The sequence below is a fragment of the Festucalex cinctus genome, chromosome 1, assembly GCF_051991245.1.
Source record: "Festucalex cinctus isolate MCC-2025b chromosome 1, RoL_Fcin_1.0, whole genome shotgun sequence".
Taxonomy (NCBI): domain Eukaryota; kingdom Metazoa; phylum Chordata; class Actinopteri; order Syngnathiformes; family Syngnathidae; genus Festucalex; species Festucalex cinctus.
In genome coordinates, this window is record NC_135411.1 from 12,413,161 (window position 1) to 12,430,243 (window position 17,083).

The 17,083-nt window shown below is 38.9% G+C and overlaps 2 protein-coding genes across 4 annotated transcripts in view; both read right to left on the reverse strand.

The window, feature by feature from the left end:
• Positions 1-9,155, reverse strand: part of b4galt2 (UDP-Gal:betaGlcNAc beta 1,4- galactosyltransferase, polypeptide 2) — a 95,942-nt gene extending 86,787 nt beyond the window's left edge. For 2 of the 3 annotated variants that reach the window (XM_077517172.1, XM_077517162.1), the window contains exon 1: positions 8,716-9,155. The gene's annotated coding sequence lies outside the window, so the exon portion shown is untranslated. Of the gene's footprint in view, positions 1-8,242; positions 8,361-8,715 lie in introns of those variants that run through there. The other variant, XM_077517163.1, reaches the window with a different exon arrangement.
• Positions 9,156-11,384: 2,229 nt separating this feature from the next.
• On the reverse strand, positions 11,385-16,064 carry atp6v0b (ATPase H+ transporting V0 subunit b). The gene is made up of 8 exons (XM_077517149.1): positions 15,815-16,064; positions 15,136-15,184; positions 14,733-14,816; positions 14,463-14,540; positions 13,886-13,955; positions 13,709-13,760; positions 13,031-13,221; positions 11,385-12,289 (listed from the first exon to the last, which is right to left on the reverse strand). Exons 1-8 carry the CDS (start codon positions 15,897-15,899, stop codon positions 12,263-12,265), a joined length of 636 nt encoding a protein of 211 aa, XP_077373275.1. The 5' UTR covers positions 15,900-16,064; the 3' UTR covers positions 11,385-12,262.
• Positions 16,065-17,083: the final 1,019 nt, after the last annotated feature.

The window sequence follows — 17,083 nt, forward strand, 5'->3', positions numbered from 1 at the left end:
CTGCGATTGGCTGGAGGGGTGTAAACACTGTCTTTCCACAGAAACATCCCGCTGTTTACAAAACAATCACAAAATGGCAAAATACAGGCTGGGGGGGTTAGGACAAGATCACCACCAAAGATGAACATAAAAACAGATGTGTAGACTGAGAGAAAGTTAAAGTGTGTACATCCTGTATTTAACAAAGTGAATTTTCCTGAGTGAATCCGGCAGACTGCATCTTTAACTCTTATGACCTGACAGGACTTGAAAATAAAACTCTTGTTTCCTACCAGACTAACAAAAAGTACTGAGAAATGTTGCAACATTGTAGAAGAGGTACGCTTGTATATAAAGTAAATAGGCACTTGTAAATAAAAGAATCATCCATCCATCCATCCATCCATCCATTTTCTGTACCGCTTACTCCTCACACGGGTCGTGGCGGTGCTGGAGCCTATCCCAGCCAGCTCCGGGCAGTACGCGGGGGACACCTTGAACTGGTTGCCAGCCAATCGCAGGGTACACAGAGACGAACAGCCATTCACGCTCACACTCACACCTTGGGACAATTCAGAGTGTTCAATTAACCTGCCATGCATGTCTTTGGAATGTGGGAGGAGACCAGAGTATCCGGAGAACACCCACGCAGGCACGGGGAGAACATGCAAACCAACCACCCAGGAAGGCCGAAGCCTGGACTCGATTTTGCATCCTCAGCACTGGGAGACGGATGTGCTAAACAGTCAGCCACCGTGCCGCCCATAAAGAATCATGTTTTTTCTTAATAATAAAAAAAAAAAAAAAGATCACCAAACGAATGATGTTCAAGAGCAAAAATAAACACCGAACTTAATGTCAGTGGTACATTTAACTGACCAAAGCCCATGCATGTGTGTACTACTGTAACTACAAAGTAGTGTTGTTCCGATACCGATACTGGTATCGGCAGAGGTGCCGATACTGCATTAAACCAGTGGTATCGGTATCGGTGACTACTCACAAGTAACATGCCGATACCATTAATTCCAATGCTAATATAGGATTTTGGATGCAGCATCTTGTGTCTTGCTGGTGTACGACATTCACTGGTATGTGACATGTTCACTGCATGCTGATCTAAGATATCCTATTGGCCCTTGAATGCTCTGAACCAATCGCAGGACAGCTTTTTCATGTTGAGGAAAAAAAAACCTTAAGTATCGGCATGGTATCGGTATCGGACGATACTGCAAAGCTGGGTATCGGTATCGGGAGCCAAAAAACGGTATCGGAACAACACTACTACAAAGGCAAAAAAAGTGCAATAAAATAAAAATAAAAACAGCAATGAGCACAAAAAAAGAAGCAGCAGCACAGAGATGAAAAGAGCCAAGTGAAGGGGAAACAGGACTCAAGAGAGAACAAAACACAACAGGGCTCTTTGAGCACAACACTTAAATTGCCTCTCAGCCGTCTTACGGTCTGAAGGAGGTTGCGGCTCTTGAAAAGACATCCGTCGGCTGCTCTTCGCCCTGCATGTTGTTGCACGTCATCGCACAACAAGAGCCACAAGTTCAAACATAAACTTTAGAGAAAATGTACTTCTAAAGTCACACAGAACTACATGAACTGGTTATTCCAAAATTTGCTGATGCCTAACAAGATTAGTTGGCCTTACAACAATAGCTGAAGTCGCAAATGACTTAACATTGCGAAAATTGGATGATTTAATACAATAATATAAAAGAACATCATTGATTCCGCAACCAGTCCAGGGTGTCCCCCGCCTAATGCCCAGAGCCAGCTGAGATAGGCGCCAGCACCCCCCGTGACCCTTGTGAGGAATAAGCGGTCAAGAAAATGGATGGATGGATGGATCATTGATTCCAAGATTTGATGAAATTTCACAAGATTTGCTGGAGTCTTGAATGTTCCTTAAGTCATACAAACCAGACTTTAACTTAACATTTTGGGGAAAATACGCATCTACTACCTCACAGAACTTCATTGATTGACCCCTTCCAAGCATGTCAAAGTCTCATGAGATTTGATGAAGTCTTAAAGAGATTTGTAGAAGTTTCTAAAACCCCTGAAGCAGTACAAATCAGAGTTCAACTGAAAATTTTGAGAAAAAACATGCTTCTAATGTTACACAGAATTTCACTGATAGACCCCTTCCAAGCCATGTGAAAGTCTCATGGGATTTGATTAAGTCTTACAAGATTTGCAGAATTTTCTAAAACCCCAGAAGTTATACAAACCCGAGTTTAACTTCAAGTTTCAACAAAAACATGCTTCTTAAGTCACACAAAACTTCATTGATCCCTTTCAAGCCATGTGAACGTCTCACAAAATTTGTTGAAGTCTCATGAGATTTGTTACAAGTATTGAATACCCCCAAAGTCATATAAACCAAACTTCAACAGAAAATTTCATGAAAAGTTGGCTTTAGCCATACAGAACTTACATATATATAAGAACCATTCAAGAATTGCGGAAGTGCAAGATTCTCATAAGATTTGTTTTAGTCTCACAAGATTAATGTCATCCAAATTGGAATTCAACTGATTTTTTTTTTTTGATTTTTTTTGGAGCTCTTACATCAGAAAACTTCATTGTTAGAACCTTGCAAGATTTTCATGAGATTTACTGAAATCTCGTATGTCCGGCCAATGTCTCATGAGAATGGTTAAAAGTCTCAAAAGCCCGCAAAAGTCGCACGAGTCATTTAATAAAAACATTTATTGAAAATTATACCTACTAAGTCAGGAACTTCACTGAATTTGCCTTCAAAGATTTGCAGAACTCTCCCAAGGTAAACGGAAATTTCGGATTCCCCAGAAGTCGTCCCAATCAGAGTTAAACCTCCATATGAGAGTATCAATTTCTAATGCTGTACCACTGTCAGGCAAAAGTGCCGTCTGGAGCCAAGACCCCCGCTGATGCGAAGTCTTCGCCTCTGATCCAGCTGCTCATTTGGCAGCAGAGCAAAGGAGTAAATGAAGACCTTTGGCGGAAGAAAAGGAGGATGGTAGCTCAGAGGAGTGGAAAAAGTCGAACACTCATGGCTCCGGCTCCATTTAAACCACTTGCGTCTTTCTGGCCTTTCAGGCTTAAGGCCACCGCCGTCCAATTATGCGCTCCGCGGCTGTCCATTTGATCAGCCTTTGTCCTTCACGCTCTGGACTGAATAGCCCATGTTAGAATGGCTGTTTAGCCACTCGAGTGTAAAAACAACCCGAGTGGTGGTGTGCTGAATAGTACAGTAAATGCAAGGATTGATTAATGATATATTAATCAGTTCTAAAAATATTCAATAGCGACAGCATTAGACCAGAGTCACTGAACTTTCGGTTACCCACTACATCCATGCAGTGACCTCGGGCCACCAGGACACTGTTTATGTAAACCCTGATATACTATATTAGTAGTAGTAGTAGTAGTAGTAGTAGTAGTAGTAGTAGTATCATCATTAGCAAGTTCAAATACCAGGTATCAGTATTGGGCCGATGCCGACATTGTTTTTAAATAGGTATCAGGTACTCATGGAGAGGGCCGATACCCGCCAACAGTACTTAAAGTTAGAGTCTGAAGGATTTGTTTTGGCCTCTCCGGGATGTTTCTGGGCGGAGACTCGTGGTTTTTCTTCCAGCCAAGCCGGCAAGCTACTATCAGTGCCAGTGGCATATGCAAATTAACACATTAACACAACTAACTAACTGAAATAATAATCCACAGAATAAACAAAAAGTCAACAACACGCTCCGTCGCATGCCCATTCACAATGTCCATCCATCCAATTTCGGGACCGCTTATTCCCCACAAGAGTCGCGGGGGTGTTGAAGCCTCTGCCAGCTGGCTACGGGCAGTAGGCGGGGAACACCTTGAACTGGTTGCCAGCCAATCGCAGCCACACGAAACGTATGTATGATTAAAATGATTGCTGCACTCACCAGTTAATGATGGCCACCACTTGTAGAAAAGAAATAAACAACACCTATAAATAATCAATAGAGTAAATAAAACGTCCGGCACGCGCAGGTACATGCCATGCCGTTGCACATTTTCCCCGTTAGTCGTTATAACTGCCAGTCTGCCACCTTGCACAATAAACAGAAAGAGGGCAAAATTAATCCACAAAATGGGCAAAGTTGCAAAATACCGCACTGAATGTTGAACTGAAGGCTTAAAGAGCACTGTGGTCCAATACAATCCAGGTTTTTGCAGATAAAAAAAAAATTGTCTATTAAATCATTTCTAATGTATCACACACGCTCGGCTAATTGTGTGTTATTCTTTATATCAGCACCCCGAGAGGAACGCGCTGACTCCAATCAATTCCGTCTATCAGGCATCAGTGTTTCAGAGCGCCGAAGCTGTGACCTTCCGTCTGTAATTAAACCCCCTCGACGGCGCGAGCGCCTCTCCGCTATCTGATGAGCGATAGCGCAGGCGCCGATATTGCCTGGTCTCGCCTGGCCGCGCACGAGAGCATCGCAGTTCATAGGCCAATCCGCCGCGGCTCACATCGCACTACAACTGACACCATAAAGTCAAGTCCTGACAATCTGTGCTGCAATGCAACATGCATCAACTGGTACTAGTCATCCTTCAAATAGTAAGTACTTTATTCTTTACACTTAATTGTGCAGAGTAGTCATTACATTGTTTTCTACAAATAATCAACAAAATAAAAACCATAGCACACTTGGTCAGAAAAAAACTGATAAACATGAAAACAACACGGTTATACATGTTAGCATGGGTTAGCTTAGCATGTCAAAGTTTAGCATGTCGAAGTTTGCGCTGCGATTGACTAGTTCCCAAAGTCGGCTGGGATGTGCTCCCGCTCGCCATCAACCCTTATACGACAAGCATATGCTCAACTAGAAGTAATCCACAGAGTCAAAAAAGCACAAGGTAAATACGAACGCAGGAGCAATACATGACTCGTACAACAAATGCGCTTTTCAGTCATTCATGAAAACCAAACAAATGAATAACGACTTGGAAAAAAAAAATCTACAAAGTATGAAAAACAGTCCATCTTTCCCCCAGTCATTGAATGGAGAGTGTAATGTACGTATTAGGGGTGTGAATTGCCTAGTACCTGACGATTCGATTCGTATCACGATTCACAGGTCACGATTCGATTCGATACCGATTAATCCCGATACGAATGGTCACGATTCGATACCGATTAATCCCGATACGAATTTATAAGTCGATTGTTGCGATTTTTTTTCCATTCATATTTAGAAAATACTAATCAGTAAGCTTGTAGAGTGTAAGATTTATATGAAAATGTATTATTTATTTATCTGAAATTTCAGTCTTATAGAGGTTGTAATCTGTTTCATGTTTGAACAGCATTAAAATAAAAATATTAAGGCTTAATGTGCCGTTCATATAACATTCTTCCATGCTCAAGGTGTGAATCCTAAAAAAAAAAAAAAAAAAAAAAAAAAAAAAAAAAAAAAAAAAATCGATTCTGCCGATTATTGAATCGATTCGAGAATCGCGCGATGTAGTATCGCGATATATCGCCGAATCGATTTTTTTTTTAACACCCCTAGTACGTATAGTGCTATTAACTCTTTGAGTGCATTTGACTTGAATTGTTGTCAACTGGAAAAAAAACAAGGAGGGCCATTGACGGAATTGTCATCAACTATGTTTTTTTTAAATGGGAGAAAAATCTTCAGTTGTGAAAGTAAACCCAAAAAAAATAAAAAAATCAACTACGGCCAGCGGGTGGCAGCATTAGGTCTCTTTTGGATGAGGACAGCAACAACAAATAAAAAAATAAAAAATAAAAAAATAAACCTGACGCACTTGTTCAGACTCGATCACGTGTGTGCACTGTGCATACAATTAAAGTGATTGTGCCTCTTGCCAATCATTAATGGTAAATTCCACCTTGCCTAGTGGCAATAAACAGAACACCTAAAAATAATCCACAATTAAAAAAGGCCATAGTAAGCACGAGAACATAGGCATGTCTGATATGAATAATGCAGTCGCTTCTTTTACCATCCATCCATCCATCCATTTTCTTGACCGCTTATACATCACAAGGGTCGCAGGGGGTGCTGGCGCCTATCTCAGCTGGCTCTGGGCAGTCGGCGGGGGACACCCTGGACTGGTTGCCAACCAATCGCAGGGCACACAGAGACGAACAACCATCCACACTCACACGCACACCTAGGGACAATTCGGAGCGCCCAATTAACCTGCCATGCATGTCTTTGGAATGTGGGAGGTGACCGGAGTACCCGGAGAAGACCCACGCGGGCACGGGGAGAACATGCAAACTCCACCCAGGAAGGTCCGAGCCTGGACTCGAACCAGAGACCTCAGAACTGGGAAGCAGACGTGCTAACCACTCGACTACCGTGCCGCCCGCTTCTTTTGCCAATTATTCCGAATTACTGACACTTTGACCAACACCAAAATAATCCATTTTCCACAAAGACAAAAATAAGATACAAGAACACCCCTAGACTTGCGCCTGTGCGAATAATTAACGTGATTGCTCCTGCTGCTAATTAATCAAGATAACCCACCCACACCGAGCACAATGGAAATAAACAGAATAAATTAATCTACAAAAATGACACCCAAAACAAATGCCATGGCATGGTCAATGACGCATGCACTTAGTGTGTGCTGCTGAATGTGACCACTCTTCTCACCATTTATTCACGTTAACCACCACCTTGCACAATTGAAATAAACAGGCCGACTCGAAATTATCCACAGAATCCAAAAACTCTTGGGCAAACTTGGTTACGTGTGTATAACTAACACAATCGCTCCTTTCATCTGTTTTTCAGGATAACTGGCACCTTGCAGAATGGAAATACATAGAATGCAAAAAATAATCCACCTAAAAATGTCCACGTCACACTTGGTCACACACTTTATCAATTAACATGACTGATGATAACAGTCACCTTACCCTACTTGAAATAATCCACAGTAAAAAAAAATATTTTTTTTTTAAATGGTGAGCACTGTACATTGAATTGCAATCACCTCCTTTCACCAGTTACTTGTTTAACTGCCACTTTGCAGAATGGAAAAAACACAATGGCTTGAAATAATTCACACAGTCCAAAAAGTCTTGAGTATATTCACATGTGCATGTGTATGATAAACCTGATCATCCCTGTTGCCAGTTAACAATAACACTACCTTGCACAATGGAAATAAACAGACTGACTCGAAATAATCCACAGTACAAAAACTCTTAGACAACCTTGGGCACATGTGCATGTTTGTAAACAACACAATCGCTCCTCTCATCTGTTTTTCAGGATAATTGCCCAACTTATACAATGGAAATCTATAGCCGTTCATTTCCTGAACCACTGGTTGTCACTCATGAATTAAGTAAATAATCCACAACTTAAAAAAAAAAAAAGTCCATGTCGTGCCTGTGCCTATTGCCAGTTATTATTCATGATAAAATACTGTCATCTTGCTCAATAGAAACAAGAAAACAAGTCAAAATAATTAGTGTTGTTCCGATACCGTTTTTTGGCCCCCGATACCGATACCCAGGTTTGCAGTATCGGCCGATACCGATACCATACCGATACTTACGTTGTTTTTTTTTCCTCAACATGAAAAAGCTGTCCTGCCATTGGTTCAGAGCATTCAAGGGCCAATAGGATATCTTAGATCGGCATGCAGTGAACATGTCACATACCAGTGAATGTCGTGCACCAGCAAGACACAAGATGCTGCATCCAAAATCCTATGTTAGTGTTGGAATTAATGGTATCGGCATGTTACTTGTGAGTAGTCACCGATACCGATACCACTGTTTTAATGCAGTATCGCAAGCTCTGCCGATACCAGTATCGGTATCGGAACAACAATAAAAATAATCCACAGTCAAAAAGCCTTACTTCTCATTACAATTAATACCATCACGTCATTTACTTGTGATAATTGCTATTTTGCACAATGAAAACAAAACAGAACGGTCCTGAAATAATCCAAAAAGTATTGGTCATACTTGGTCACATGCAAACCGATCGTCCCTTTTGTCAGCCAACATTGATCACCCCACCTTGCACAATAGAAATAAACACGACAACTAGAAATAATCCACTAGAAAGTGTTTGAACAGCGCTTTACTGTGTATCTCTTTCTATGGGGGCAACTGCTTTGTTTTCACCAATAGAAAGGACAACTCAGAAGTCAACTGTGTAGTATTTCAACTGTGCTCCTGAATATCATTATAAACGCATCCAATAGTTCAGTGACTTACAGCATCGCTCCGGTCCCTCTCTGAAGGGATACTGTGTCAGAAATGAGAGACGCGTCGGATTGGATTACCATCCTCTCTCCCCAGCCTGTGCGGAACTGCCTGCTTGGGTTAAGCTTCATCGTGAGGAAGACCTCCACATCCACATCCATGTTACCCCCCACCACCACCATCATCTCGTTGGGAAACAAGCTGGCTGGACTCCCACAAAACAGACCCCTGGACAAGTCATGATACAGTCCCCTCCCCTTCCACACATGTCTCTATTAAATCAAATATGTCATTATGCAAAATAATGGGAGCTGCGGAGTGGACTTCTGAAGAGCTGGGAGGCAGCTGTGCTGTGCTGGGGAGGGAGGCTAGCATGGCGGGTGGAAAAGAGACAGTGTGCTGGAAACAACAAAAGAATTGGCAGCCCTGAAAAGGTAGAAAATTGAGCTAAATAAAAAGCACAAAGGGAACGCAGGGCTGCTTACCTTGTTTTGTCAGGCGAATACTTGCATCTTTATGTCTTCCTTGCAGCACATCGTATGTGAAAATGTCAAAAATTAAAAAAAAAAAATATATATATATAAATGTTATTTTGAGGAGTCAATTTTTCACCCAATATAGATGGATATCTACTCGCCGATGATATCGGAAAAATGTGGGAAAATAAAATAAAATAAAATAAAAATAAATATATAAATTAAAAAAATAAAATAAAAACCACGGTGTTGTTTAGCTAGCGTCAACCGTATCCGCCGCGTCGACGGCGTTCAAGCGAAAAGGAGGAGAGTAAAGAGGCGATGTCCTCATGGTTTTGCCGTCATTTTGTGGTGGTTTTTGGACAAGGCAACAAAAACAAAAAGCGAAGGGAAGGAGGAAGGGTGGAAGGATGCTCCTCTTCCTCTCTCCGGCAGGTCCCTCTGCTCCGCTTTCACTCACTACGGAAGCCCGAGGAGAAAGCGGGGAAAAGAATCGCCTTTTGTCATACCCTGTAATTTATTAATTTTGTAAATTATTTTAGTACATTTTTTTTAAATACGTTATGTTTTAGTCTTGGACCGTGGCTATCAAAAACGAAAGTGTTTGTCCATACTTAAAAAAAAGAAGAAAAAAAAGAAGCGATTCAAACGTGCACTGATCAACAATCATTTTATAATCATTTGATTAATATTTTAATTGACATACGGAATTACATGATGAAATTTAAACTTATATTAAATTTTATATTAAAATGTTAAACCACTAGGTAGAATTCAATCAGCAGACATGATTGAAATATGAAAAATGATTAACCTTAAATACATTTAAGCTGTTCAAGTAGCCTTTGTGTGGTGGCACCTTCCACTAAATGGATATCATTGTTCAAAGGTATCATTCAGGAGAATTGAACAAAAGAATTTTAAATGCATGAAATATACAATAGAAAATAGTGAAGACAGCCAGTATCAAGAGAACAAAATATGACAATTTGTCAAAGAATTTGTCATCCATCCAAAATGTGTTAAAGGAGAAGAAAATGAAGGAGGTGCAGAGATTTCTGTTTGCTACATGTGACAACAATTTGCCGTCTCCTGCTCAGGTATGGGCTATGGGGTACAAGATGGAAGCAAAACACCCAAACTGTGCCTGGTTTTACAAAAGCACACTTGAAATCGCCCCAAAACATGGGAAAATGTGTTACTGACAGATGAAACCAAAGGTTTAAACCCTTGGGGCATAATTTCAAAAGGTATGATGCTTTGGGGCTATTTCTCATCAAGCGTGGAGGTCAGGAGTTTTGAACAGTCCCAAATAGCAGTCAGCGTTATCACAAAACCATCTAGCTTCTACTTGAAAACACCAAAAAAAATAAAGAAATGAAAAGCCAACCAGAACATCTTAACGTTGGAGTTAATCAGAGCTAGTGAAGAGAGTTCTTCTAAGATAAAATGCACCCTACAGACTTCCATATGTGATTCAATTAGCAAATGAGCAGTTTAAATACATGAATGGTAGGATACAAGATGAGGAAGCGTGTATTCGTATATCTCTTCATTGTGATTTTTTTTTTCTTTATTATGCAAAATGTTAGGAATCGTAGTGTTCCATTGAGTCCCCATCAATAATAGTACCAGAACCGTAAACAGAGTTTGGCCAACTCGGTTTCAGAGCTACTACGCTGTGATTGGTCAACTGCTGGTCACATGACATATGGACGCCATTTTGTTACCCTGCTGCTGGGATTTCCTAGTGTTTTGGAAAAGGTGTTTCAGCTTTCATGTTCCATGCCTTGTTGCTCAACATGACATTGCTCACAACGACCAGGCAGAGGAGGAAATTGTAGGACATGAAAGTCAAATAAGAGGACTGGAACGGAAATAATACTTTATTGTTGTGCAAAGTAAAGTAAAATAACACGATTTGATGTAGGTGGGACTGCACAAAGCAGCCTTCGACCTTTTATCAATAGTTAAGAATTGAAAATAAAAATATAATTGATTTTAATTATAAGCCTGTACAACGTGAAGTGACTTAAAATTGTTTATTTTAACTCTTGATAAAACAGGGCCCGGAAATTAGTGTGGATATTGTGTTATAAATAAAAGTTTTAAATATTGTACATGCACAATTGAAAGCAAATGATGAAACAAATTAAAAATAAAATACGTTTGGTTGTCAGTTACACTGAAATCACGTTTACATTTTAATTTAGGACCATATATTCATTATGACAAATTACAGAGGAACCTGTTATAATGCATTCATTGGTACTATGAAAAATTGGCTTTATTATCAAGTATCTTGCTTGTTATATCAGTAGCCAAACACAGGAGATAAAGCAAATACATGTAATCGAGCTCTTATTTGAACATATGTTGTGTATGAACACAGTGATACAGTTCCAACATTCACAACTGTACACCTAGTTTGTGAAAGAACGTTATTTGGCGTGCAAAACGATAGTCACGCTCATGAGCGCACCAGCTGCCCTGTGGTCGAGGGTAACAACATGGCGTCCCCGTTTTCAGTTTTCCATTCTCTCGCTGACTAGTACGTTACAATTGCGCCATCTAGAGGATGCAGGATAACTGCACAATTTGATGTCAAGCGTAGTAGAGGCAGAGAGGTGATTGGATAGTTTTATTTCGCATCCGGAGACATTTATGAGGACGCAATGAACTGTTTCTCATTTTTATTTGACATTTACTTTCTTGCCACCATCACATCAACATAATTACACACAGAGTATCAACCAACAAAAATATGGACATTTTCCTTCGGGCTTCATCATGTCGGTGGGTGGGAGGGGAAATCACATTTGTAACATTTATGACAATTAAATCCATGTTAATATTTTTTCACAACTTCAGGGTAATAATTACAAGGACATATGTAGGTTAGCTAACCTGGTATGTCAAACTGATATATCGCATTTCACCACAACCTTTCACAATGAAGCAATGACCAGGTTACGGAATGTTACAATTACGATAACAGTGCTTAAAAAAAATTCACATAGGAAAAAAAATACAATTTTACATTTTAAGGTGACATATTTGTATATGCTCACCTGTAATATAGTTCATATCAGTCACTTATTTAGACATTGTCGATTGAAAAGGATCTCAAAATCTACATACTCCTATTTTTCCCTGCAGATACCAAAACAATGAAAAAATAATAATAATAAAAAAAGTCAAAGGCTTTATGTCATGTGACGAGTGACTTAAATTCATTTGGAAAGCTACTGAGTGAGCAGGTCTGACAGATCATCAGGCAATGACAATGGACACAATGCTAAAAGTTCATGCTTCACAGGAACAAAACAAAAAAAAATACATGTACACATCCAAAACACACCCACACAAATATGCTCAAATACTCTATAGTGTCATTTTCAACCATCATTCATAGAGTGTGAAGAAACAGTTCTCCTTGAAATGACAATTCAAGACAATACGCGGCAAATAGAACATTTAAATAATTTACGGTGTATTATTTACACAACTTGATTTTTTTTCCCCAGCGGTGTTGTCATCTTCCTCTTGTCATCTTCTAGTCGCCCATCTTTACTTTTGATGTCTTCGGGGGAGGAGAAACATACAAGTGTCAATAACATTGAATAGTGATAGTATTCTATTCAATTTTGAACTGGAGAAACAAAATATCCTCCGAATAATTGTCTATATCAAGTCATGAACTACAGATGTACAATTTCACAGTTTTAAGACTCCCACCGTTACCACCATAGATTTAAACAAACTGGCAAACCAAAAATCTATTTTTAACTCATTCAATCCCAAAAACGTGTAAAAACGTTTTTTTAACACTTTGTCGTTCCCTCCCAAAAACGTGTTTACACGTTTTATGTTTGTTTTGTTTTTTTATGCAAGAGCATACAGAAGGCTTTGCTGCAGCTTCTGACATGAAGAGGTGGCTTAGAGAATGGTGGCAGCAGAGTATAAGAGATCAGCCAGGGCCATGTTGCAGCAAGATTTTTTTTTGTCAGTGTTTTTATCAGGAATGTGAATATGGACGAAACTTAGCTATATTCTAATGCTAATTCCTGCAAAACGGAAACAGATACAAATACACCCCCCCCCCCCCCCCCCCCCGATGAAAACAGAGTCTAATCTTTATTTTGGTGTGTTTCATGTTTTTATAGCAATAGAATATAATATTCTGTGGACCTTGCAAAATCAGTCAAAATCCAACAAAACAGCCGGAAGCAAAAGGGGTTTGCTTCAGGGAAAATGGCTGGGAGTGAATAAGTTAATCCTGTCCCGAGGTTTATCATCACAATTTCGCAATAGTGCCGCTCACCTGCAGGATGGCCACAATGACGCCGAAGAGGCCGATGGCGCTGCCGAAGATCTCCACGATGAGGATCTTGACGAAGAGGCTGGCGTTCTGGGCGTCGGCCAGTGCCGCCCCGCTGCCAACGATGCCCACGCAGATGCCGCAGAAGAGGTTGGAGAAGCCCACCGTCAGGCCAGCGCCGAACATCGAGTAGCCTACACACACACGCACATACACACACACACAAAGACGACAACATAGCTTGTTGGTTTCATACGACTTTCAGCCACACATTTTTTTGTTTGTTTTTAACTCATTCACTCCCAAAAACGTATACCTTTTTTAGGTTTTTGTTTGCTAGAGTTTTTGTATGAAGGCTTTGATGCAGTTTCTGACCTGAAGTGGTCGCTTAAAGTGATAGTAGTTATTACAAAAAAAAAAAAAAAGTGTGCTTCATCTGTTTTATTATGAAACAGATGAAGCACACTTTTTTTTTTGTAATAATTACCATCGCTTTCAGCTTCCACTTCAGAAACTGCATCAAAGCCTTCATACAAAAACTCTAGCAAACAAAAACCTAAAAAACTTATAAATACGTCTTTGGGAGTGAATGAGTTAAAAACAAAAGGACTGATGAAAACAGGCTCTCCTGTGAGTAACTTGAATTTCATATCCACAATTTTGTCAGTTGTACGTTCTTACCAGCTTGGTAGTTCCTTGCCCCGATGGTCTCTGGTGTTGTTCCGCTGAAATTCTGCAAGATTATAGAAATCATGTCGAGAGGCATTTTAGAATTTTCTTTGAGATAGATCACGTTACATATCCTAGACATTACATATCATTGATACATAATATAGATGTGTGAAATATGAAGTTTACCTCGGCCATGTTACTGATGACAATGGCCATGATGATGCCATAGATTGCGACAGCTTCGCAGAAAATGATGCTACAAAAAACAATAAAAAAAAAAAAAATGTTTGTTTTATTGAAAAACTAATATAAATGTATTTGACAATATAAAAAAATATATATTTTATTGAAAAATCTTACATGCAAGCATTTTTTTAAAATGATTTAAAATAATTAAATAAAAAAAGTAATAAAATTTGTTAAAATTAGACAAGTCAAATTCTATTGAAAATGATTTAAAAACTTAAAATAATTTAATGTTAAAATGTAAAGAAAAAAATTTGTATGAAAATATTCTAAATAAATGAAATTCTAAAGAAATTAATGTCAAACTTGAAAATTGAAAATGAAAAAAAAAAGAAATATTTATGTATATTTTTTTATTTAAAATTATATACAGAGTTCACTTCAACCATAGCTTGTAACATTTTAACATATTGGGATATCAACAAGGTGCTCATCCACCCAAAAAAAAAAAAAAAAGAAAGAAAGAAAGAAAGAAAAAAAAAACTAAAGTTAGTAGCTAGTTTCTTAATGAGCCTACCTGACTAAATTTTTGGTTTTAATTCGAGGAGCCTTGACTCCACCCCCAATAATGCTTGAGCCTGTGATGTAGATTCCCCTGGGAAATAAACACACAACAGCAATAATAAACACCACCACCACTCAAACACACTAAAATGTCATCCTTTATAAGACAACTCAAAGATATGCCACTTCCACAATCTCAGAGGATTTTCTTCAAAAGAGGAAATAACTACAAAAATAAAAAAAACTTCCAGAATGTGTCACTCGTCATGCAGTCAGTACTCACCAAGCTGCTCCAACTACAGACAGCGAGATGGCCAATCCGATCCCCAGATTGGCCCACATGAAAGGTGACGTTTCTGTGAGGAACCTGCAAAAACATACATACTATTGAGAACTGAAGGTTCTCAGCTGAATGTTGTGTATTCCATTACTCTCACAACCTGTCTTAGTTTCACTTCTGTGAAGACATTTATTAACATGCAAACCTGAGAGCTGCAACAAGCAATTGTGTAGCAAGTGGGAAGATTGTGGTTTGTCATCAAAACATCCTCAACAAGACCCAAGTTAGGATTTACAGATTCGCTGCAAGGGGGTGCTCGGTACCAACATACTCAACACAACTCAACTTTATTTACAGAGCACTTTAAAAACGTATATACAAGAAAAAAGAAAAAAAAGATACTCACCATGCCACATCAAAACGGAATCCTAAATCAAATATGGTATAGCATATACCTGAAAGGAAAACAGATGTAGTCATCAGTGTTGTACTGTAGTAACATTGTATTTAATCCAGTCAAAAAGTCACATTTAAGTGCAGATATGTCCTATTATGGTGTGATAATTCACTGTGCCATGACAACTGCTACACTTCCGCTATGGGACCAAAATAAATCTTCCCTAGTCAAAATATAGGAGCATGTTTATCTTTAAATTAAGATTACTTTAAGTATAAGATCACCACATACATTGTCCTCTGCCAAATGGCAGAAAGAATAGTTGTGTTAGCACAAATTAGCTACGAGCTAATTTCGGTTTGCAGTTCGTCGGTGGTGACAAATCAACGCCAACATCGATTTATTTTGACAAAACCCCAATACAATTTGATAGTTATGCCCCCGAACGAACTAACTTCAGTTTATTACAAACCATGATTAATAAATAAATATTTTAATTTAGCGGTTGCTAACCATCGCGAAAGCCGCCGCAGTGCCACCGGTATTTAGCCTGATCCCAAACACAGCTGCCACACGAAGCGTCAAGCAAACCTAATAAAAGACTTTAGTGGTTGATATCGTTCGATAATTTCCTGAAATGCAAACTTCAATTCATAACTAACAAATTTCAAGGCGGAAACCATCTTACCGACGACGAGTATCGTGCTCCAGAAGGCCAAAGTGACCCCCGTGTAAAGAATGGCGTGTCCGTCCATCATCCACTCCAGCAGCATCGATTCGGTGGTGTGCTAAGTGGATAAGCAAACGAACCTTGGGCTCTTTCGGAAACCAAGATGCCACTAAAATAAATAAGATTTTTTTTATGAAATATGATCGCTTTAGGACGCCGATCAGGAGCGTGAAAAGCAGAAGCTAGCCAAAGTCAGCTGATCCAGCTTGACAAGCATGTGACCAAAGGGCCACGTCCCATTCCAATTCCTCTCGTCGATTTCCTTCACTTTACCGTATATACGTTCCGCTTATGTCTCATTCCTTGAAACACTCTGATTATAAAATGTGCTTTTTTATCACCAACATGATCAATGAAGTGAAAATATGTGCAGTTTAAGTCATTATAAGCGCTCAAAACGCCTGCCTCCCGGAAGGCTGCGTCCCATACCGGAGTACAACCTCTCCTTGCAGTGTTTGAAAAAGACACTAGAGGTCCTTGTTGTCCTTGTTTAGGATTCAAGACAGCCGCGGACACAGCAGTACATTTTATAAGCGCAGTGGTTCTCAAATGTACACCACCAAGTAATAAATACTTTGCTCTTCAGTACCACCAACATTAGAACATAGTCGTGTAGTTGGCCCAAGTGTCCATTAATGAGGAGGTTGAGACACTCTTTTTGTGATATCTTAAATGTTTTGCCCTCTGGTAGTATATATTCAATGATATAATATAATATAATATAATATAATATAATATAATATAATATAATATAATATAATATAATATAATATAATTATTGTATATCAATGCAACATCCATGCACAGTTTGAACAGTTTGAAGTGAGCTTAAATATAGGGGGATTTTTTTTAGTGACATAATGATTAGATCATTATTAGAAATCAAAATTAAAATGTACTGCACATACTACTACTACTACTACTACTACTACTACTACTACTACTACTACTACTACTAATAATAATAATAATAATAATAATAATAATAATAATAATAATAACAACTAATAAAAATGTAAAAACCGTTATTAAAGATTAGAAGTAAGGCAGTTTTATTTCTACAGCACATTTCATACACAAGCCTTTACACAACGTGCTTTACACAAGCAAGGACACAACACCCACAAGCATCAAAATAAATACACAACAGTTAACAACATTCAAAAGCAATGCAGAGAAAACAAAAATAGCTTACTAAAATTACTAAAAGAACATACATGGACAATG

Coding starts and splice junctions, on each gene's coding strand:
- atp6v0b (XM_077517149.1), bottom strand. CDS start 15,899: ATGCTGCTGGAGTGGATGATGGACGGACACGCCATTCTTTACACGGGG. Junction 14,541..14,732: donor TCTGTAGTTGGAGCAGCTTG/GTGAGTACTGAC, acceptor TTTATTTCCCAG/GGGAATCTACATCACAGGCT. Junction 12,290..13,030: donor TCATTGTGGCCATCCTGCAG/GTGAGCGGCACT, acceptor CCTCCCCCGAAG/ACATCAAAAGTAAAGATGGG.